This window comes from Uloborus diversus, chromosome 3 (assembly GCF_026930045.1).
Source record: "Uloborus diversus isolate 005 chromosome 3, Udiv.v.3.1, whole genome shotgun sequence".
NCBI classification, from domain to species: Eukaryota; Metazoa; Arthropoda; class Arachnida; order Araneae; family Uloboridae; genus Uloborus; species Uloborus diversus.
Window position 1 is genome coordinate 2,956,960 of NC_072733.1, and position 23,195 is coordinate 2,980,154.

General features: G+C 32.7%; 1 protein-coding gene across 1 annotated transcript in view; it reads left to right on the forward strand.

Annotated features, from left to right (window-relative positions):
• Window positions 1–23,195, forward strand: part of LOC129218021 (chloride intracellular channel exc-4-like) — a 68,208-nt gene that overhangs the window by 33,949 nt on the left and 11,064 nt on the right. The window contains exons 2-3 of the mRNA XM_054852199.1: window positions 10,711–10,812; window positions 21,169–21,372. Of these exons, the coding sequence (XP_054708174.1) occupies window positions 10,711–10,812; window positions 21,169–21,372 (306 nt within the window). The remainder of the gene's footprint in view (window positions 1–10,710; window positions 10,813–21,168; window positions 21,373–23,195) is intronic.

Here is a 23,195-nt window from a genome sequence, read left to right on the forward strand (position 1 = left end):
CTTCAAACTTGAACGTTAATTAAAAGTAAACTCCAACTTGGTGTGTATCTGTAAAGGTGCCATTGTCATATATTTTGTTTCAGACTGAGTGTGAGGATTTATACCGTGAAAAGGTAAGCTCTTCTTTTTAGCATATTCTTATAAACATGCCTCCTTTAGGTGCTGAATTTCTGAAAATAAGTTGACTCCAGCATTTTGTAAAAATATGAAAGTGTTATTTTATGTAAAATTTAATAGGTATTTTGAAAGCATGTCTGGATAGCAAATTAATATATGGTATTTTTGTATTGTTTATGTTTGGGATGTTCTGTTGAGACATTTCTACTTTTAATACATCGAAGTTTGAGTAACTAAGCGTTTTTTTTGGCTGTAATACTTATTGATTTTGAGGATGTTTTCCGCTTTAAAAATCTCAATTTGAATCACTTTGCTTTTTTTTTAGCAGAGTATGAGAAAAGTTTTTGTTCGTTGAAATGCCTGTTGGAAAATAGATTTTATTTTTATTGGTACATATTTCATTGGTGAGCTGTTATAGTAATTTGTTGATTTAAGCATTTTAAATACTTTCTAGTAATTGTTCTTTGTGTACAAAAACTTTCTAGTTTCTGGTATTTTTGAAGCGTATATTCGCGATGTTATTTTGTTGTGGCTTTATGTTGGTTTATATATATTGTGTTCTGAAGTGCTTTGATCATGTTCTGAACTTTTCCTGTTGGCACTAAGAAAGCATCGCTAAGAATGATGTATGATATATGTCATCATACATAGTTTTCTTAGCGACACTTTCTTGGCACCAACAGGAAAAAGTCGCCAAGGGTGGGGTATATGACATTAGTTCCAGGACTTGTTTTGGGCAATTTTAACATTTATACATATAACTACCTACTCAAAAATGCCTATTATACTTGCCATAACTCCCTGGGTATGTGTGTAGTAGCAATGCTTGATTATCCCTATACTTTTAAGGAGGAATGTTTAAAGCCTTTTCCATTTTAAAATATCTGCCTTGACTCTATAAAGTTAAAATTTAAGTCTAATATTAAACTTAAACCACAAACTGTAACAAAAATACTTTATTAATAAGTTTTATTTCTTCACTACAGCAGACACCAAAACTTGTACAGAAATATTTCTAAAATACTTAATATAACCTCACACTGAAACAACTGTTATAACTCAATAGCCCCGTTCACATGGACTTTTTTTATCCCAGAAAAAATTGCTTCAAACCGCATTCCGGTTATTTTCCGGGTAAATGTGGATATTTTTTCCTCTTGCTTTTGACTGCAGTAAATGAAGTGTTATCCCTTAGACTGCACTTTACAAAACGAGTCTGTTTGCTAGCCGGGTAAGCCACTAAGGATCTGAGGTAAAACCGCTTCTTCAGATACTAGATACAAGCTCTTTTTGCATGTGAATGGTGAATTTTCCAACCAGTTATTCTTGGAGTTGGAGCGGGGAAACGTGAGGTACAAAAGTTGAATGTGAATGAGACTAATGGCAACTAAATCTGGAACAACCTCACTTGTTTGCAAAATGAAGTAGGCTGATAGCAGGGTTGGCAAGGTTTTGGATACTATGGTAAAAAACACGGTGAAAACCCTGGTGTTTACCATCCTGTTCAAAACTGTCCGAAACTATTTTTAGAAAAATTGTATTCTGTGAGAAAACATCAAAAACAAAATAAAATGTATCAAAGTAATGTTTTATATTGAACATTTATTCAATGGAGAACATTCAACTTATTTATGCAGCTTATTTTATGCTAGTTACATAGAAGTTGAATTCTTGATTCAATTTTCAATTAGTATGCATTAGTTTATTATTATTATTTATTATTATTTGTTTTGATAATAGTCTTCCCTATGTTTATACATTTGTGCAAATGAAAGCAGGGTTGGAAAGGTTTTTACCATCTTGTTCATCAAAACCCTTGTGTCTGAAAGTTGTCTAAAACTATTTTTTTAGAAACTATTTTGTGAGAAAATATCAAAAACACAGGGTTGCCACACACCTGGAAAATATAGAAAACCAGGAATTGAGTCAGGGAAAATGAAAATCACCTATAATGGTCAGTGAATTGTCAGGGAAAGTCACAAATTATTCAAATTTCTGGAAATGTCAGGGAATTCCTTCTCAATTTTTGCATCTGATGGGTGAAACTGTTGCGTAAAAATGTCGAAGTGTGGTAAATGTCGCATTCCAGATAAGCAAATTTCCCTGATAGTTGAAAGGAAGAAAATTCAAGCTTGTGTTTTTACGTACTTAATGTAATAAAGCTGCAAAAAAAAAAAAATCCATGCGAAAATTATTAAGCTCTGATTTATATAATTACATTTTATTTTGCTTCTTTTGAAAAAAAAAACATTCAAGCCATGCTTAGCTGAAAATTACTAGTATTTTCCCTAAAGGTATGTGTGGTCTTACTAGTATTTTCCCTAAAGGTATGTGTGGTCTTACTAGTATTTTAATAACCTTCATTCTACTTTTTTTTCTTTCTTTTCCATGAAATGAATGATCATAAAAGTTTAAAATCTCAAAATTTTAGCTTTTATAGGTTAACACTTGTTCTTTTGGAAGCATGCCAACATTAAAAGTGACTTTGCCGAAAATTGCTTAGTATGTTTAAGATTTCAGTCCTTATGCATCTTTCAAACTTTTCCATTATTATAATAGTTGGAAAATATTTTAATTCTGGATTAGAATGACTTAGTTTTTTTATTTATTTTTGCAAACTTCAACTGTATTGAGTTAATTAGCAATTGTAAAGATACTAAATTGTAAAAAAATGAGCATTTAATTGTTTAGTTCTTCATTTGCTTTTAAAGCTAAGGATTTGTAAAAATTAAAAGCTCATTTTAGAAGAATAGTGTAATAATTTTCTGTATTCTTATGTATCAGGAATATAAATTTTAAATTGAATCATCATTGCAGAGAATATTTAGCATACATTTTTATTTTTGAAGCAGAATGAACTACAAAGAAGGATTTTATGATTTTATCCCTTTAATCACAATGCTGATAATTCTTTCACATGTTTATGTTGCAGTTGAGAATAGAAGCGATGTCTATGTTTTGGAAACATCGATAGTGGTTTTTGTTAAAACATTGGTGTTTTAAATTTGAATATCTTTTTTTTTAAACTTCAATAGTTTTTAAAAAGATATCACTCCACTTGTTGGTGTGTAGTATCAAAAAGGGCATGTTGGTCAAAAATTTGAAAGAGAAGTCTTATAGCATTATAGACTGACGGAATGCTGTTATTCATGGTGCAAGGAGGGAGGACTTAAATCAAATGAGATTTATTACAATATGCTCAGTTACACTAGAATGGTCCCTAGCACATATCTTGTAATAGGAAAAAGTTGCTTAGTAAGAAAAAGCGTAAAAAAAAGTGCTAACAAAAAGTTTTGAGAAAAATAAAATGTTTGCATTGAAAGGAAAACAAACTTTTGCCCACAATTGCAGAGATTTAAAAATAAAAATATTAATTGGAAATATGTGGTCTTTCAAAGCATTTGTAATTAAATTTTAAGTTTGTCTTAACTTAAACCAAATTTTGATAACAATTATTGATAATGTTTTAAAACATTATTTGGTTAATAAAGTAGGTTTATTTACGGTAAAAATTATATTGTATCGATATTAAACAACGTAAGTTGACATTCATTATCCTTTAATTTTTTCTAAAATTGACTGGAAAACCCAGAAATGTCAGGGAATTTCATTCTTGATTTTCTGTGGCAACCCTGGAAACAGAATAAATTGTGTCAAAATTATTTTTTTCACTATTCAATTTAATATATTTATTCAATGTAAACATTCAAGTATATATATATATATATATATATATATATATATATATATTAGGGTGGTCCTTATTTTTGAAGTTGTAGATATTTTACACGACGCCCCCTCAATTTGTTCCATTATACAAATAAATGATCCATGCAAAATTTTAAGTCAATCCATGAATATTAACACGTGCCCCTAGGGCCCCCTTTTTTGGGTTTTGAAGAAAAAATTGCAGATTTTCTCATTTTTATGTAAAAATATTCCTAGGTTTCATATTTAAAGTAATTTTGAACCTCAATAGATGTTGCTACTTCCAGAACAACCATTCTCTCACTTTCATTCTGTAAAATTTTAAATATTACATAGGGTACATGTACACCAATGGCCTTGGGACAGAATACCGCTATTCGCGCTCGTTTCATACCAAGCGGCAGGGGAACATTTCTTTCCACCAAGATGGACACAAGGGATTCTAAAGGCCATTAATGAATGGCCTAGGCCATTAATGAATGATTTTTGACCAAAACAAATTGCCTCCTCCAGACTTTGTGGGTGTTGATTTAGAAAAATTTCTGTGTATGTAATAGGTGTGGCAAATAGGGTCACTAGGTTTCCATGCTATAAATATAAGTAATGACAATTATATTTTAATTCGCTGTTAATTTGTTATACACTTAAATGTTTATGCATTCTTATAATTTAAATTTTGAAAAATCCTCGATTACCCTACCATAAAAATAAACTATTTTCCATATCTAAAATATAAATTTTAAAAAATTCCAGATCGGAAAAATGTAAAAATCTATACTTTTAACTGTTTTCTTTTCTATTTCAGTACATAGCCCTTTATTATCATCAAATTCTTCTTGTAATTCACAAGATTTAGAAACCGAAATGGGTATCTATCCTAACCTGTTGAACTTTTTTTCTATATCTGGTCTACCGCAACGCAAAAAAGCTTGACAACTATTGAGATCTGCTCGCATTTCATCAATGTTAGACAAATGCCATATTAGGAACAAAGATGCTTCTCATTTATTAACAGCTTATGTAGATGCAGTAAATTTAAATCCAAATAACCCTATGATCAATCGTACATACCTTAAGAAAGCAAGAGAAAATCTTCGAGAGGTAAAATCAGATTTCATGAATTTAAATTTAGCTTTTTTAGTTATTCCCTGGGATACAAAACTACATCCAGATGTAACTGGAAAAAAACGCCGATAGGCTTACCATGATAGCTTCAGGTTCCAATGTTGACAGCTACTCAGAAATTTCTGAGATATTTCTTCAGTTGTATATGATATCTTGCTTACAATACCGACCGTATAAATTGTGCATGTAATTTTTTAGGGCAAAAGCTGAACGGTGATATATTGCATTTGTATTGCTATCATCATGCACTTGAAATCGTACTGCTGAGTGTCTTTAAAGAAGTTCTTGCCTTTCTTAGTTCTAGACTGGTGGTTCCATTATTTAAGCGCTTCAAAATTCAAAAATTACACATACCACTTAAATTGTAAAAGAAGAATTTGATGACATATTATTGTTCATAGAAGGCGGAATAAAGAAATATTACAGAGAATTCTCATAACGTGTAATAATATTTCTTGGTGACGTCGTCCCTCCTACAGGGATATGTTTCGGCAACCTGGAGCTTCTCTGTGAGCCAGATGGGGGTCAAAAGGAATTTATTGTTTGAATATTTATATATTTAGGAAACAATTTAAATTGACCTTACAGGAAGAGATTGCTCGTAAATACTGTTTTACAGTTAAATGTTGTATGAAGATATAGCTTTTCGCAGCAACCCATTGTAGGCCTTTTAAATTAATATAAAGTCTAGTGTCTAAAAAACCTGCAGCGTACAAAATGATGACAAACATGCAGCAGAAGCAGTGATTGAAAAATTCATAAATCACTTATGGTACTTAGGGGATGAACTAGTAGCTTTGTCCGTATTGGATGAAGGAATTAACTTTGAAGATAAGAAAAGACTACTTCATAAAAATGCTCGCTGAATAAGAAGACGTGTCTGATTACTGTATAAAAAATTTCAAATAACAGTAGATGATTTGGAATACTTTCTTAGTAAAGATCTTCCTCTTTATAGAATCAATTACAAGTCAATAAAACTGTTTGATAAGTTATAAACACCAAAAGATGTTTTCCTATTTGATCCTGATTCATGGCAAGATAAAGGAAGCTATTTAAAGGGAAGAGATATCATTAAAATACTGAAAGTTGTCAATGATACAACTGAAAGAGGAGCACAATTAATCAAAGAATTTCACAATCAATTTACCAAATATGAGTCACAAAAGCAATTTAGTATTTTACAAACAATCCAAGACTATCGGGGGAAAAAAATGCACACGATTGAGATGCATTGAGAAAAGCGTACGATTAAGGCAAAGTTTCTAAAGCAATGTTTCATTCTTATTCAATGTAAAATCTTTAGACGATATGAAGTAATTAAAAAGATAAATTTTAGTGCTACCTCGCTGCAAAAATATTTTGCAAACATAGGTGAAACGATGTACGATGTCTGAAGTAAAAACTCGAAGATTTGTGGGAAAATTATCAAAAGTGTTAAAGTTCAACGTCCTAGGGGCACGTGTTATTATTGACCGATCGAGTTCAAATTTTGCACCGATTACTTTTTATTATAGTGTCACAAAACTAATGGGCGTCACTTGTTGAATTCCGAAAAAAAAAAAATTTCCCATATAAATAAGGACCACCCTTATATATATATATATATATAACTTATTTATGCAGTTGATTTTAGTCTAGAAACATAGAAATTAAATTCTTCATTTGTATGCAGGAGTGTATAATCATCAATTTATTGTTCTTAAGGGGAGTCAGTACCCTAAATACTTTCAAAAAAATTGATTTTTTGATTTTTATGTATTTTGAAACTCCATTTCAATACCTTTCTAATGATACAAATTTCTTGATCGTGCTCATATTAGAAGTAAGTTAAAAGTTGCTTCAAAAAAAGGTAAACATATGTTGATAAGGTATGATTTTCCCCTTTAAATTGCAATATCTCGAAATGGTATTTCTGAAACTAAATGTTCCTTTTTATCAGAAACTAAATTGTGTTAGGATTTGAAAATTTTATCACCTATTCCATATATCTAGTTGCATATACTAAAGTAAAATTTTTCTCATATTCCCAAAATATTTTTTTTATAGAGCTGATTTCGTGTTGCAAAAAGGCATTTGTGGAAAAAAAATACAGTGACTTATGCGTTAGAATTTTTTAAATAAAAACTAAGCTTCCTTTCTGTAAAATTTTCCACCACTTAATAGAGAAAAGAGTCTACTTAAGGTACAGAAAAAATTTCATTATTGTATCTTTAATAGATTTTCAGAAAAAGGTACATGAACCTTTGCAAATTAACATTGATGGTATAGGAGGTACTGACTATCCTTAAATCTATGATTTAAAAAGTAATTTTCGTCAAACCATCATGCAAAACTTAATTTTAAAAAACATTACAAATATCATGTTTTTTTTTTAACTACCTAAAAATTGCACATTTAATAATATTCCTTTGAGTTATAAATGGATTTGAATTTGTCTTGGTAGTGTTGTGAATTTCCTTTCATAACTCTACCAACTGTTACATAAAGAAGTTTTTATGTAATAGTTATTGGCAATTTTTTTAAGTGAAATATTTTTTAAATGAACATTTTGGAGAAAAATATTATCAAATGCTCATTAATTAAACCTCATTAATGAAAACATTTTTGCATCACAAATATCGCAGTAAATACTCATACTTGCCAACTCTACTGTTTTTAACGGGAGACTCCCGTTTTTACGATTTTTTCCCGTTTTTGCAGTTTTTTCAGTCAATCATCAAAAAGTTTCACTTTCCTCCCAATAGATGGCGCCCTTTTCTAGTCTACCAATATCAGGGAATAAGAATTTTTCCAATTAATAACTCATTTAGTAAAAATTAATTTTTTAGAAGCTTTCCACATTGCATATTCAACGAGGCACGTGCTTTGCCGAAAATTGCAGCAGATTTCAATCCTTTTGCATCTTGAAATTATTTCAATTATTTTTAATGTTTGAAGTTATTTTAACATGTGTGTGTGTGTGCTACCCTATATCTACTTATTTTATATTGTTTTTTCATTATCTATTGATTTCCTTTTTCTTTTTTTTTTCCGGATAATAGTAATTAAATTTTTGTAGCTACTTTTCTAGGTAGAGACTAGAGAATGTATGAAACTTTAAGCAAATTCACTCTTTATTATTTAGTTTTTCCTTTGCAGTATATTTTTATTGCTGCTACCAATTTGCTTACATCTACAAAAAATCCCCATTTCACTTTAAATTTAGTATTCATGTTATTTAAAAGCATAATTCTGTAGCGAGGATACGTCGATGGTGAATCACTTATATACCTCTAGTAAAATCTCCTGTTTTTTTTCCTTCGAAGGTTGGCAAGTATGAATACTAATTGATTAGATTATACCCCTTTAGCTTTAGCATAGTTTTGGACAGTTTCAGACACTATTGGACAGTTTTGGACGGTAAAAACCACCTGTCCTGTCCTAAACCAGTTTTGGACAATCCAAAACCCAACCCTGGCTGAAAGTGTTGCCACTTCTAAAAAACTATAACAATGATACCAGGAGTAAAACTGAATAAAAAAAAGCTTATGCTCGTTGGTTTATTTCTTCAAAAAGAGTCTAAACTGAGATTTTGAACAGTGCCCCTAATAATTGGGCCTTCTATTGTAGAAACAGAAATTAATGACAGAAACATGAAAAGTAATTACATCATCCAAAAGATTTATCAAAAATCGAAATTTTAATTAAATTTTCTATTAAACCTCAGTTTCATACTGGATAACCAGCCGGATATCCTGTTCGGAGTGGGCTGGCCAGTTGGTTGGTGGCTGAACAAGAAACATCTGCTTGTAGTTTCTTAATAAAGAACTGTAGATACTATATAAACATTTTGACATAAGTTTCAGAATTTCAAAATATATTAAGTAAAAATTAAAAATTTTTTTTAGCAAACTTGAAAGTAATAGGTAAAATTTTGAAAATTGGAGTTTCAATGCTCAAGGTTGCACAGTCTGGGAGAGGTTAAAAAAAGGTCAAGTTTAAAACCGTAACTTTTTGGGAAAATGCAGTTTCATACAAAATCCGTAAAAATGGTAGGACCACCCTAGCTAGGGCTATGGCCTCTTACTGGTGGGCAATTCCACCGTTACGGACGTAATAACCACAAACTTTAAATACACATCATTTCAATTTGGTTTCATAAAAAGCTGCAATTTTTTTCTATTGTAGTTTGGTGTTATTTATATATATATTTTACTCTTTAAATAAAGTGCATTGATGAAGCAAAGTTTGAAAAATTAAGGAACTTTCCCTCTAGAATATTTTTATTCAGGTTATTAGGCATTTAATTGCTATTGTAGAATTATTAACACCAATTAAATTTATTGCATGATTTGGAGGACAATAATCTTACCTTAAGAGGAACATATATGTGTATTTCAATAATTTAAAAAAATGAAATTCAATATCCACTAACATTTATAAAAAATTTGAAAACCAGAGTATCAGAAGTTTTTCTATATCATGTTACATTACACTATATTTTCATTTCCCATCTTGTACTTTTTTTCTATTTAACTAATAATATACATGTGTTACAGATGTAACATACTGCTTTTTGTTACTTCCGAAACAAAAACGTTGCATTTGTAGCGCCATTTTTTAAAAAACTAAAGAAATTGTAATGTTTTAAACTATGGTAAACAATTACTCGGATGAATTGCTGAAAGGACAATAGAGGATTTCTCTTAATTTTGATTTTTTAGGAAGTAATGACAACATTTGCTAAATTTTTGTTATGGATGTTATATTAAACTTCATTTTTTTAAATTTAAATTGCCTGATTTCATTTTGCAAAAAAATTCAAATAAATGCATGTTATTATAGTATGTTAATAGTTCAAACTGTATTGCAATTAATTTTCTTTATTTTCATTTTGCTATTAGAAATAAGCATCTGAAAATATGCTATTTTTTCTGATTGTTATGAAGACCCAAATATCATACTCCTAACTGGGGAAAAAATTTATTATTTACATTAAAAAGAAATAAAAAAAACAATGCAATATTCTGAAAACATACACTTAACAATGATATATAGCAACATAACTGCAATATGAAATTTTGACCTACTGGTTTCACTTTTCATGAATTGCCCTGGTCGTCACATTTGTATTTGTGGTTTCAATACATTATTTTAGGGCATAGTAAGAACATTAATATTTATATTATATGAAAAAGTACTTGAAACAGTTTTAGTAATGACTTTTGCTAAGCTATGTTTGTCAATCAAAATGTTAGAACTAGATAAAATAATTAAATTTATAAAAGCTACATTATGTGATTTCAATTGATCTACAAATGATTTCAGTCTGTTTTTACCTAATTTAGTTCAAGAAGTTTAAGACTCAACTTTTGTTGCTGCAAAATCTCCAGAAAATTCCAAATAGTCGGAAGAATCTCAGCAAGCTCATTTTTTTGCCAACCTTCTTTTTTTTTTTTTAAATATGTTGTTCTAGAAAGTTTTTAAAATATACCAATGCCATAACATGATAGCGAGACCTGCTACAAACTACCTTGTAATTTGAGAAATGTGCAAAGGAAGTAAAATTAGTGATCAAGCTGGAATTCAACATTAATCACTATAGAACTTGATAAAGCAAGAGTTAATAGCTGTGTAAAAATTTCAAGGTCAATTTTTAAAAAATATCTGATTAAAACAGAGCAGCAATGCATTGATTCCAATTGTGATATTTGTTTAATGGTTATGCAAAGTTTTCTGTGATACCATTCTGATGTTTTTTAAAAATATTTTAAACAGGCTTCTACCATAGATGGCCGACGTAAAGGAGCTTGCCTTTTCTGTCAAGAATATTTTATGGATTTATATCTTCTGGCAGAACTCAAAACGATATCTTTAAAGGTTTGAACTGTTTTATAACTTATGTTTTTAAATTTATTACAAGGCTTGTTAGAAAAATGTCCATTTTTTTTTTTTTTTTTGTTTATGGGATAAACCTATGTCTTGTAAATATTTCTTTCATATGTAAATGGCAGAGTTGCAAATTCTTACTTCAATCTTGTAAAAGAACAAAAAGCTTTCTTTAACTATAAAAACATAAACTAAAATCAACATAAGTTCAATACGAAGAACTTTTCAACAGATGGCCAATGCTCATACTTAAAAAATTAAGATCTAATTCCAGTGTAGTAAATTAATTCCGAGCATAATAGAAATTAAGATGAAAATTACCAGTAAACTTTACTTTAATCACGTAAGGTACTTGGGGTCCTCTTTCACCACAAAAAAAGTTGACGCAAATCTCCGACCCGACGATTGTACTGTCTTTGTTAGACTGGATTGGAAAAAATCAAAACTCAATAGCTTTCATTTTCAGACAGTCAAGTTACATTGTAAGGAAGGGAAATCATACTTATTTTTATTTCAAACAATATCAATCATGTTTGCAAGTCAAAAATTACAATTATTATTTAAAATTTCAAAGGCAATCTAAAATAGAAAATATAACTGTTATGATTAGACACATATTACTCAATATTAGGACTGAGCAATATCTGAATTTTAATGCTGCAATATATCGCTCTCCAAATATTGATATATCGATATATTCTTGGGGAGGGAGGGGGTGCAAAAGGATCAAGAAACAGCAAAAAATATTTCCAAATATTATAAATACAATTATTTCTCTAATTCAAAACTTTCCTGGAGGGGGGGGGGGCGTGCCAATGGTAGAGCTCAATGCCTGACAAAAGTGTTTCGCAACAAAAAAGTTTTACATTTTGAATTCAATATTTTGTTTAAATCTTTCAATTTGAGCATTCTCAATTTGAATGTACTTTGAACAATGTTTCATATTGACGTCTTGAACAGTTTATTTTTAGTCATTCAATAGCTTTTACTTTAAGACTTTTTACTTAGTTGAGTATCATTAAGTAAAATATTAATAATAAATCTTTAAAGAATGCTGCTATAAATTTTGGGAACTATCCCACCATATATCCATTAAGCCCACAGAACTACTTTTGATTTATATGTCACTAGCTGTATTACCTGACATTGCACAGTCTACCTCAAAAATAAAAGTTTTGAATAGTGACACATGTTTAACAACTTAGAAAGCACAATTTTATGACTCAATTTAAATTTAGCCATCATTGGATTTTTTTGTAATCATTCTGGATTTTCTGGCGAAACCCCCCAAAGTGGTCCCCATACACCCCATTTCTATGAGAAAAATCTGAGCATCAAAGGACCGCTGCGTCATGTTTGGAAAAAAATTCAAAAATTGGATTTGTAAAACGAAAACCCCTCGTGGGGTGCATTCGCACAGGGCCGAATTTAGAAGTGTGTAGGCCCTGGGGCAAACGAAGGAGTGGAGGCCCCTAATCAGGGTTAGAAAAGATCCTCATATTTTCGAAAATATCCGATACCTTGATATATATCCGAATATTTTGATATATATGTATATATCCGATATTTTCGACCTGTGAAAGTTAGGATAATTTGTAAAAATTTTATTTTGGAGGCCCCTTTGTTATGGAGGCCCCGGGGCAGTAGCTCCGCCTGCCCTCCCCTAAATCCAGCCCTGTATTCGCACCCTCCCCCCTTTTCTCATACCTAGGCGAAAACCCCTATGACAATCCCTGACCATCAAAGAACTTTATTTTTATACATAAAAAAATCGATTTTTTCCAATTTTTCCCGAAAAAAAAACTTTTTTTTTCCACCACTTAAAACAGTTTCCGGAAATTTTACATCTCTAATTATACCACAGAGCACATTTGGGATTTCATGGAAAGGGAGCTCAGAGCTGAAACACCACTATGTCAAGATCTCTCAACTTTGCTTGACCACTGCATTAAAGTAAGAGTGAAGGCTTTCACGGCCGGTGTCAATATTATGAAAGGATTCCGGGCTGTTGTGCCGTGGTCTGAGTGTATATTCTCCAAACGTTTCGGCTGCATCTGCGGCAGCCATCCTCAGTGGTTCCGAGTTCGTAACTTCCAGGGAAGAGACTTCTTGGCAACTGATGCAAGTGTCGAAGTGCTGTCAACATTTATAGGGCATGGGTCCTCTTGGTTCTGGACTGGGATTGGCTGGTGAACGTCTGTCTTCATCGCTTCCTGATTGGAGCTTAGGCTCTCCTTTTCCTGCTCGGGGATTGGCTGCCGAGGATTCAGCTGAAGGTCCGTCCTTGTTTCTGATTGGCTGGAGGTTCTTGTTGTTTTGATCCTTTTCAGTATGGGATGCCAGAGCTTGTTTATCTTTATTCCTTCTTCTTTTTTGTTGAAATTATTTGGATGTTTGAATATCTCGATGGCTTCTCTGTTCAATCTCGCATAATAATGGCAAGTCCTTGAAAGTATTTTTGTCTCTTTGAATTTGATGTTCTTTGATTCTAGTGTTGACGCTTCTCTTAGTAGTTCCAATATAGGTAGATCCGCAGGAACAGGGAATCTTGTAAACACCTGCGGCGGACAAGGGATCTCTTGCATCTTTCACAGATCGTAATAAGTCGCTGGTTCGGTGGGTGGGTTTGAAAACAGTCTTGATATTGTGGCGTCGCAGAAGCCTTTCAATTCTATCAGTGACGTCCTCAATAGGGTGGGCCGAAAAAACTTTTTTTGGAAATCTGGTTTTGGATAGTGCGGAAAAGTTGTTATATGGGCCCGTTATTACCCATAAAAAATTTCGCTAAATTTGTTTAATATTTAGCCGGCGCTATTTGACCTTGAAAAACTGAAAAAAAGGGCAAAAATGCACTTTTTTCAAAAAAAAAAAAGGGGGGGGGGGGAGGGGGGTTAAAAATAAAAACTTGAAGCTAGTTTCAGCAAACATTAGAAGTATCTGTCAGTGAATTAGTTGAAATCCTCAAAGACTTTTATACATTTCGTAGAATATTTAGCTACGCTCCTTTAAGACTGACACATGGGAAAAATGAAAAAAAAAAAAAAAAAAAAAAAAAAAATTTTTTTTAAAGTAGTTTCAAAATAAGTAAATGCTGAAATGTTACGCAATACGTCACTTAGAAAAAACAGTGAAAATTCAATCAATTTTATGCGACATTTGTTCGCCAATTTTAAAAAATGCATACACTTAAATAAAAAATAGTTACATAAGATGCTAATTTTTTAATCTTCGGTTCCAATTGTTTCTCCTGGATAATAAACGGCGCTCAACTGCTTCTATTATTGCTAAGATTATGTTATAACTATTTTATATATGTTTGACAAATAGAGCCCTTGAATATTAAAAAAATGTGAATCCTCGGAAGTCTTTTAAACGGGAGCCTGACATTTCAAATGTCATTGCATTATTATCTTTGTTTTGGTATACAACACGACTGTTATGTAGAAACGCGCGAAAAAGAAAGTATTGCGAGCAAGCACAAGTAGTCTTCTATTTGGACCTGGAAGAGATTTGTCTCCTCCCGATGCTTTATTTCTTCCAACATATGAGAACATTATCAGATGTTATCAAATCACTAAGATGCAAATAAAGGGAGAAGGAAGTAAGCAACCATCTCCAGCAAGTGTGGCCGCTGTAGTTGCAAAAAAAGTTATTGATATTTGGGGGCGTGCTTCCCTTCCCCTTGTTTCGATAAGAAAAGTGATTGCCATGATTTTATCTTATTATTCTAAATATAATAGCGCAACAAAAAATGCTAAAAATATAAAGACGCAACTTTTACAATCAAAGCTAGGCAAATTTAAAGCAGAGGAAACGACTTTGTTTGACATTTGTGCCTGCAAATGCGCAGATTTATATTCGTGTAATTGCAGAAAAAAAGCAAAAGTCCCTGATAGAGAAAAACAATTTCTAATTGATCAAAGGACAGTAAGAAAAATGGCTATTGGAAAAGTGGATAAGGTAACAAATAATGCATATTTCGCTCACCCTGAACAGCTACTGTTGACAATGTTGTTTGACTCAAGAAAATGCATTCGGGAATTAGCTGTTAGGTGCATTCTGAACTCTAGAAATAAGAAGACGAAGAGCTCGGATGGTTACGATTTTTTAAGCGTCCTAAACTCAATTTTGAAGTCATTGATTATGCTGATTTAGTCCATTGGGCAAACTGTGTTGCAGCAGAGCCACCTCTTACAATGCATCTAAAAGACCAACAATTGAAAGAAATGTACAAAGAACAGCCTACAGCTGTTTCGAGAAATTTCCCTGTCACACGGAAGCTGTGAAACGTTGTGTGAAACTAATAAACGAAGCTGCAATATAAGTTCGTGGTGAAACTGCACAAGATGGATACATTCCTGCCAAACTTCAAGCTAGGAAAGAGCTTCCATCATTTGATAACAAGAGACAATATTATTCCAAAAAATAATATTCATTATGCATGAGGTATTATAAATCAAATTTGGATATTTCTTTTTCAAAATTTTACTATCTTTATATGTAATTCTAGGAAATGTATGATATTATTGCGTGATAATAATTACTATGATTAATAGTGCTATTTAATTAATTAGTCTATGATTTAATTTTGAAAAATAATTTTCACAATGGTTTTTAAAAAAATTCAATATTTTTTCATTTTTCTCATATTTTTTGATGTCCGAAAGGAGCGGTTAAATGCTCATTAAAATTAATGAAACATTTTATGGGCTCGAACTGGCTCATTATATAACATTTTCGGCGCATTCCATCAAAATATTTGGAATTTAGTTTTTTTAAAAAAAATTCGACAATAATGCATTTTTCTCATTTTTTTCGGTTTTTTAGTGTCGAATAGCGCCGGCTAGATATTTTTTAATATCCAAGAAATTTTTTGTGAGTGCTAACTAGCTCATCACGCAACTTTTGCGCACTATCCAAAAATTGATTTCGAAAAAAAATTTTTTTCGGCTTATTTCGGCCCACCCTAGTCCTCAACGTAGGGGAGGTAGGCTGTGGACTTGATCGGATCTTCTTTAAGTGGCGGTTTTTTTATTTTGGGGTGGAAGGCTCTTTTGATCTCTTGCTTTGAAAAACCGTTGGCTTGGAAAACATTTGTGAGGTGGGAAATTTCATGCTCAATAGCACTCGGTTCGCAGATTCTGTTGGCTCTCACGAATAAAGTTTTCATTACACCTCTCTTCTGTCGAGGATGGTGATTAGAGTCCTTGTGTAGATAGCGATCAGTATGTGTAGGTTTGCGATAAACACGATGGCCTAGGGATCCGTCATCTCTGCGACTGACCAAGACATCCAGGAAAGGCAACTTCCCGTCGTTTTCGGTTTTCATCGTAAATTGGATATTCTCATGTTGGCTGTTTATGTGAGTCAAGAATCTGTGAAGTTCGTCTTTTCCATTCCTCCATATCATGAAAGTGTCGTCGACGTATCTGAGCCAGCAAGTCGGTTGTTTTTCTGCAGTGCTGAGAGCAACTTCTTCAAATTTCTCCATGTAGAAGTTGGCAATTACAGGGCTCAATGGACTCCCCATGGCTACACCGTCTATCTGCTCATAGATGTCATTGTTCCACTGGAAATACGTGGTCGTTAAGACATGCTGGAATAAATCAGCGATATCTGGTGAAAATATTTCCCGTACGTTCTCCATGGCACAGTCGTAGCGTTGACTTTGTCTGCCGGCAGACAAAGGCAACGCTACGACTGTTCTCAACACCGAAGACTACCGAAGAAAGATTAGGGATCTGTTGGACCCTACGATCTGCGTAAAACTCCGTCGTGACCCTACATCCAGGATCCTGAAGAACACCAACTCACTAATTATGAAATCAACACTACCTGAGAAAACAAAGGAGACAATTTCATCATCTGAAGCGCTCATCCCCAGATTATATGGATTGCCAAAAATCCACAAAGAAGAGTTGCCGTTGAGACCTATTGTCAGTGCCATAAACTCTCCTACTCACCTCCTCTCTAAACATCTTGCCAGTTTGCTGAAACCCCATGTCGGGGCAACGGAATCTTTTGTTAGAGATTCGTCCCACTTCATAGAGAAGCTCAAAACCTACAGTCTCCAGTCAACAGATATCTTGGTAAGCTTCGACGTCGTTTCTCTCTTTACGAGAGTTCCAATCAAGGAAGCCATGGAGAACGTACGGGAGATATTTTCACCAGATATTGCTGATTTATTCCAGCATGTCTTAACGACCACATATTTCCAGTGGAGCAATGACATCTATGAGCAGATAGACGGTGTAGCCATGTGGAGTCCATTGAGCCCTGTAATTGCCAACTTCTACATGGAGAAATTTGAAGAAGTTGCTCTCAGCACTGCGGAAAAACAACCGACTTGCTGGCTCAGATACGTCGACGACACTTTCGTGATATGGAGCCATGGAAAAGACGAACTTTACCGATTCTTGACTCACATAAACAGCCAACATGAGAATATCCAATTTACGATGGAAACCGAAAACGACGGGAAGTTGCCTTTCCTGGATGTCTTGGTCAGTCGCAGAGATGACGGATCCCTAGGCCATCGTGTTTATCGCAAACCTACACATACTGATCGCTATCTACACAAGGACTCTAATCACCATCCTCGACAGAAGAGAGGTGTAATGAAAACTTTATTCGCGAGAGCCAACAGAATCTGCGAACCGAGTGCTATCGAGCATGAAATTTCCCACGTCACAAATGTTTTCCAAGCCAACGGTTTTTCAAAGCAAGAGATCAAAAGAGCCTTCCACCCCAAAATAAAAAACAGCCACTTAAAGAAGATCCGATCAAGTCCACAGCCTACCTCCCCTACGTTGAGGACGTCACTGATAGAATCGAAAGACTTCTGCGACGCCACAATATCAAGACTGTTTTCAAACCCACCCACCGAACCAGCGACTTATTACGATCTGTGAAAGATGCAAGAGATCCCTTGTCCGCCGCAGGTGTTTACAAGATTCCCTGTTCCTGCGGATCTACCTATATTGGAACTACTAAGAGAAGCGTCAACACTAGAATCAAAGAACATCAAAGAAATTGCCGACTAGGCCACACTCAGAAGTCGGCAGTCGCAGAACACACTTTTAGTGAGGGGAACCATGACATCAAATTCAAAGAGACAAAAATACTTTCAAGGACTTGCCATTATTATGCGAGATTGAACAGAGAAGCCATCGAGATATTCAAACATCCAAATAATTTCAACAAAAAAGAAGAAGGAATAAAGATAAACAAGCTCTGGCATCCCATACTGAAAAGGATCAAAACAACAAGAACCTCCAACCAATCAGAAACAAGGACGGACCTTCAGCTGAATCCCCGGCAGCCAATCCCCGAGCAGGAAAAGGAGAGCCTAAGCTCCAATCAGGAAGCGATGAAGACAGACGTTCACCAGCCAATCCCAATCCAGAACCAAGAGGACCCATGCCCTATAAATGTTGACAGCACTTCGACACTTGCATCAGTTGCCAAGAAGTCTCTTCCCTGGAAGTTACGAACTCGGAACCACTGAGGATGGCTGCCGCAGATGCAGCCGAAACGCTTGGAGAATATACACTCAGACCACGGCACAACATCCCGGAATCCTTTCATAATATAATAACACTGCATTAAAATTTGGTACAATCCAGGGTTGGGTTTTTTGCCGGCAAAAAGGTATTTTTGCCGGGCCAGTGGAAAAAACCATGGAAAAAACGGCAAAAACCTAATTGCAAATCAAGTAGCATTATAGTGTTAATCAAGAAATAGTGACAATATAATATAAATAATGCACTTTAATATTTTAGTTATGTCTCTCCATGTTACTTCTAATTTATAAGGTGAAAAATAAATAAACAAATGTTGGGATTGTAAAACTTAAGATTTTAAATGTTTGTTAAAACAATTTTTTCAGAATGAGCCAATACCTTCAATGCTAAAACAAAGAATGTTTACTTAAGCTTAGTAAATTAATAAAAAAATTGAATTCTAATTATATATATATATATATATATATATACACATATATTTAATTAATCACTTTTTTTATCCCACTAAGATTTTTAAATTATTTAATTAATAACAGAATATTTACTTGAATATAGAAAAATATTAACTTTTCCTCACTAAAGAAATAATGCATTTTTTATCACTTACTGGGAAAATGGATAGCCAAGAGAAGAAATTAAAAAGAAGGAAAAAAAGCTGATCAATATGTGCATTCTATATTCACTCTACTTTTTAGTGATACTAGCTCACTCTACAGAAAATGGCAAAGCCTTTTATCAAAATCTTTTCATGCTTTTACTTTTATATAAAAGGAAAAAAAAACTGTCCGTAAGTTGTTAACACAAAATTTATTTTTGCCACTTTGGCAAAAACCTACTTTTGCCGGGCGGTAAAAACCATGGTTTTTTCCGCCTCCGGCAAAAACATGCCAACCCTGGTTACAATCGATCTCCAGATGTCTACCAACAGTTTGTGACATCCATGCCAACGCGAGTGACAGCTGTTTTGCAGGCCAAGATGGTAAAATACATTATTGACTGGGTGGTCATAATGTTTTGCTCATCAGTGTATAATGCTTAACTGATAACCTTCTCATTTCGCTAAATTTAGCCAAGGAGCCAGTTGCCACCTCTCCTAATGTTGGTGGCAGACTCTTCCTCTTTAGCTGAATTGCCCACTCTCTAGCTTCAGTTTATTTCGCCCAATTTGTTTACTATTCATAATAATTTCCCAATTTTTATTATCTTATAAATAAAATGTGAATTTTTTTTTATTATTTTTTTCAAGCTTAAGATTGACATTTGAGTCTTGCAACAAATTAGATCTCTAACTAATATTGTTTGATCTAAAATTATTTTGATCAATCTTAAAGATTAAAATAATTTGAACTTAATTTTAAATACTTTTTTTTCTTCTAAACTTGATGTAACATTTCTTTTTAGACTTTCCAGTATTAAAATAAATGTGGAAATGAACAACATGCGAATATACAATGGAAATAAGTTTATAATGAACTAAGGAAGTGTGTCATGAGAAATTATTTCTAAGTGTAATACGTTGAGTCTACAAAAAGTTTTTCTACTAAAATCTTTTTAATTATGAAATGAAAGATGTTAGGGAAAGAAGATATGTGTACAATTTGCTATTTAGCCTTTAGAATGTTTAAAATTTTGTGTTGAAAAAATATCAAAATATTCAACAGTAATATTTTTAATTGCAATTATTTTTTTCCTTTATGTTTTTGCCATGGGGAAATTTTTATTTAAAATATCATGTGTGCAAATATGCTCTCTCTCTTAAAGCTTTAATATTTCTGCATCAGTGCTTGAGGTTGCAATCTCATGCATCTTGCAAAAAAAATAGAGAGATTGTAATATTCTCTTTGTATCCATGATAGTCATACAATTTTCAGAAACTGCATTTGTGTAAATACGAAATTTTAAGTAGGACAATGCACAAAAGACAAAAACTTTTTTATAACTCGCTCTACACTCACATGTGCTTTAAGAGGTCCAAAAAGTAAGGGGGTGTATGAAATTGATGGCCCCTGAATTATTTCAAACGTATCTCAAACACTGAGAAAGTTAATGGGTTTTAGTTTTTGGTACAAGAGGAAGTGACTATTAGGTCTAAGTAGTCACAATATGAACGTAATCCTGAGTATAGAATTCACTCCATGATTTGGGGTGGAACAGAGAGGGGGTCCAGTCTTAAAAATGCATTTTAGCTTCATATTTTTAAAAAACTTGCAATTCCACTTTGTGTGTTACCCCCCCCCCCCCTAGTATTCTTATTTAAAAAAATTTTTTTATTTAAAATTATTCTGTTTCAATTTTAAAAATTCAATGGGTGGAGGTAAGATGTTTTTAATCTGTTTATTTTTTAATTCAAATAGTTTTCTTTTTAATAATCAAGTTAAATTAAAAATATTTAATAACTTGACTTTTTCATCAATTCAAGTTATTTAATGTTTTATTTGATTTATAGTACTTTTTACTCCATAGAGTGTGAACTAATTGTTGTGTTATTCTTTAGTGTAACTAGTGAAATTTAATTTTTTTAAAGAATTTGCTATGGTTGTCACGGCATTGCACTTTTTCTGTTACTGGACTGAATACTAGAGTGATCTGATATACATGCACTGCAGGAATTTTGCTCATAAATATTTTTTATTATAAACCGCGGGAATCTCACAATCCTGCATCCTAGCATGAGTTCTGTTGGTTATAAAACTGCTGTTTGTAATTCAATGGTTTTCTGTTTGTAAATATCCTATGATTTAAAATATGTTAAAAAAAAATATATATATATATATATTAACTACATCTGTGATTTTAAATATTCGATTTGATTTCAATATTGTAGGTCACAACAGTGGATATGTTGAAACCCCCTCCTGACTTTCGTTCAAATTTTGATTCAACTCCACCTCCAATTTTGATAGACAGAGGTCAGAATGTTTTAGAAAATGAAAAGATTGAGCGCTATATCATGAAAAATGTTCCTGGTGGGCATAATCTTTTTGTTCAAGACAAAGACACTGCAACAGTCATTGAAAATCTGTATAGTGTATGTATTGAAGTTATTTATTTAGTAAAAATGTGATAGTAGAAAAAATCCTTGTTTGAATTTGTAAGTTTATTTGTTTCAGGTGACAGAAAGACATTTAAATTTTAATAAGTTAAGCAAGGTGTATATAATTATATTTTGTATTTCAGGAACTGAAATTCAACATTTTCAATAGGGGGTCAGCTCTCTTCAAATCTTTATGTGTATTACCGTATTTTCCTGCGTATAATCCACAGATTATCTGTTAAAAAAGGCACTTTAGGAGGTGCAGATTATACGCTGCTACGGTTTATCTGTAGTTTTTTTTTTCTTAACAGCAACGCATTGAACCTCAATATTTAAAGTAAGATTCACTGACAGAGACCGCACGCCGATTGCATGTTGTTTATTTTACAAAGCTTGCATGTTCTTTCTTGCTGCCTGTATGTTGGTTATTTTACGTTGCTTGAATGTTCATATACCAAAAGTTATAAGTCTTTAAAAGTTTTAGGCTGTCTTTGAATCAGAAAAAGGACAGAGGTGAGGGGATTGAGTGATATCTCCCGGAACATTTTTCAAATTGAAGTCTTAAAAACAGTTTTAGTCTATCCTTGGTGGTGTTCAAAATGGTTCGGGGACAGGCTTGATAGGACTCCTTGCATTTTAGGCAATATGAAAAATGGTTTCGATTCTCTCCCCAAATTATTTTTCAAAATATGACAGCAATTCAGGCTATCTTTGGTGATTTTAAATGCCTTTACAAGTTAGTTTTGAAAATGTAATTTTAGGCTATCTTAGGTGATTTGTGATGTTTAGAAAATGAGGAAGGTTCAGGTGCTCTCTTGGAAAACTTTTTGAGAATGAAGTCCTAATAATACATTTCAGAACATCTTTGTTGCTATTAGAAGAATGGTCAGAATTCAGGTGCTGTTCCAGATTTTTTTTTTTTTTTTGGATTTGAAGTTTCAAAAATGCAAATTTAAGCTATGTATGATGAGTATTTTGGAAAAAGGATGGTGGATCACTCCAGAAATAGTTTGAAATTAAAATCACAAAAGCATAGCTGATGGCTTTTTGGTCAAATAAGGGGAAGGGCGGATAAGCGACTCTCCTTCAATTTTTTTTTTAAAAACTGAAGTCCCAAAAAAGCTACTTAAAGCTATCATTGGTGACTTTAGGGATGAAAGTGAAAGTTAGACTCCCCTCCGTTGGCCTCCTTAGGCTACCCCCAGGCTCAGGAATTGTTTTTGAGATTTTTTTAGCTTAGTTTTCTTTTAACCTTTAAGAACATGGACGGTTTAAAGTAACATATGAACGCGGGTGGCATACTCCGTACGCCAGCATTTTTTTTAAAGCTTAACTATAAATTTTTAAAGACTTTCGTATTTAATACAATGTTTAGTTATCTTATAGAAGGAGCGAAGATGTAATTGAATAAACAGACGAACACAATTAAAATGAATATGATCACAATATAGTAAAAAATGATAACGTTTAATTTACGAATTTTACAAACATAAAGTTTTAAAAAAATTTAAAATATATACATATAAATGATATTTTAGTCATGAGACAACTGGTTGGCATTTGTTGAACAATTATTGCAGCTCTTACAATTGTATTTTGTTATTACAGTAGAAGACCATTATAACGCACACCTTGGGACCAGAGCTTTTGCGTTGTACAGGTTTTGGCGTTATATAGGTCATTTCACAAATTTTGAAACTAATATTCAGAATATATGTATATTAGCACTTCAGAATTAGTTCTATCTGCAATGAGTATTAAAACACTAATTATACAACTAATCTTTCACAAATAAATATGCTTTACAATTAAAAGAA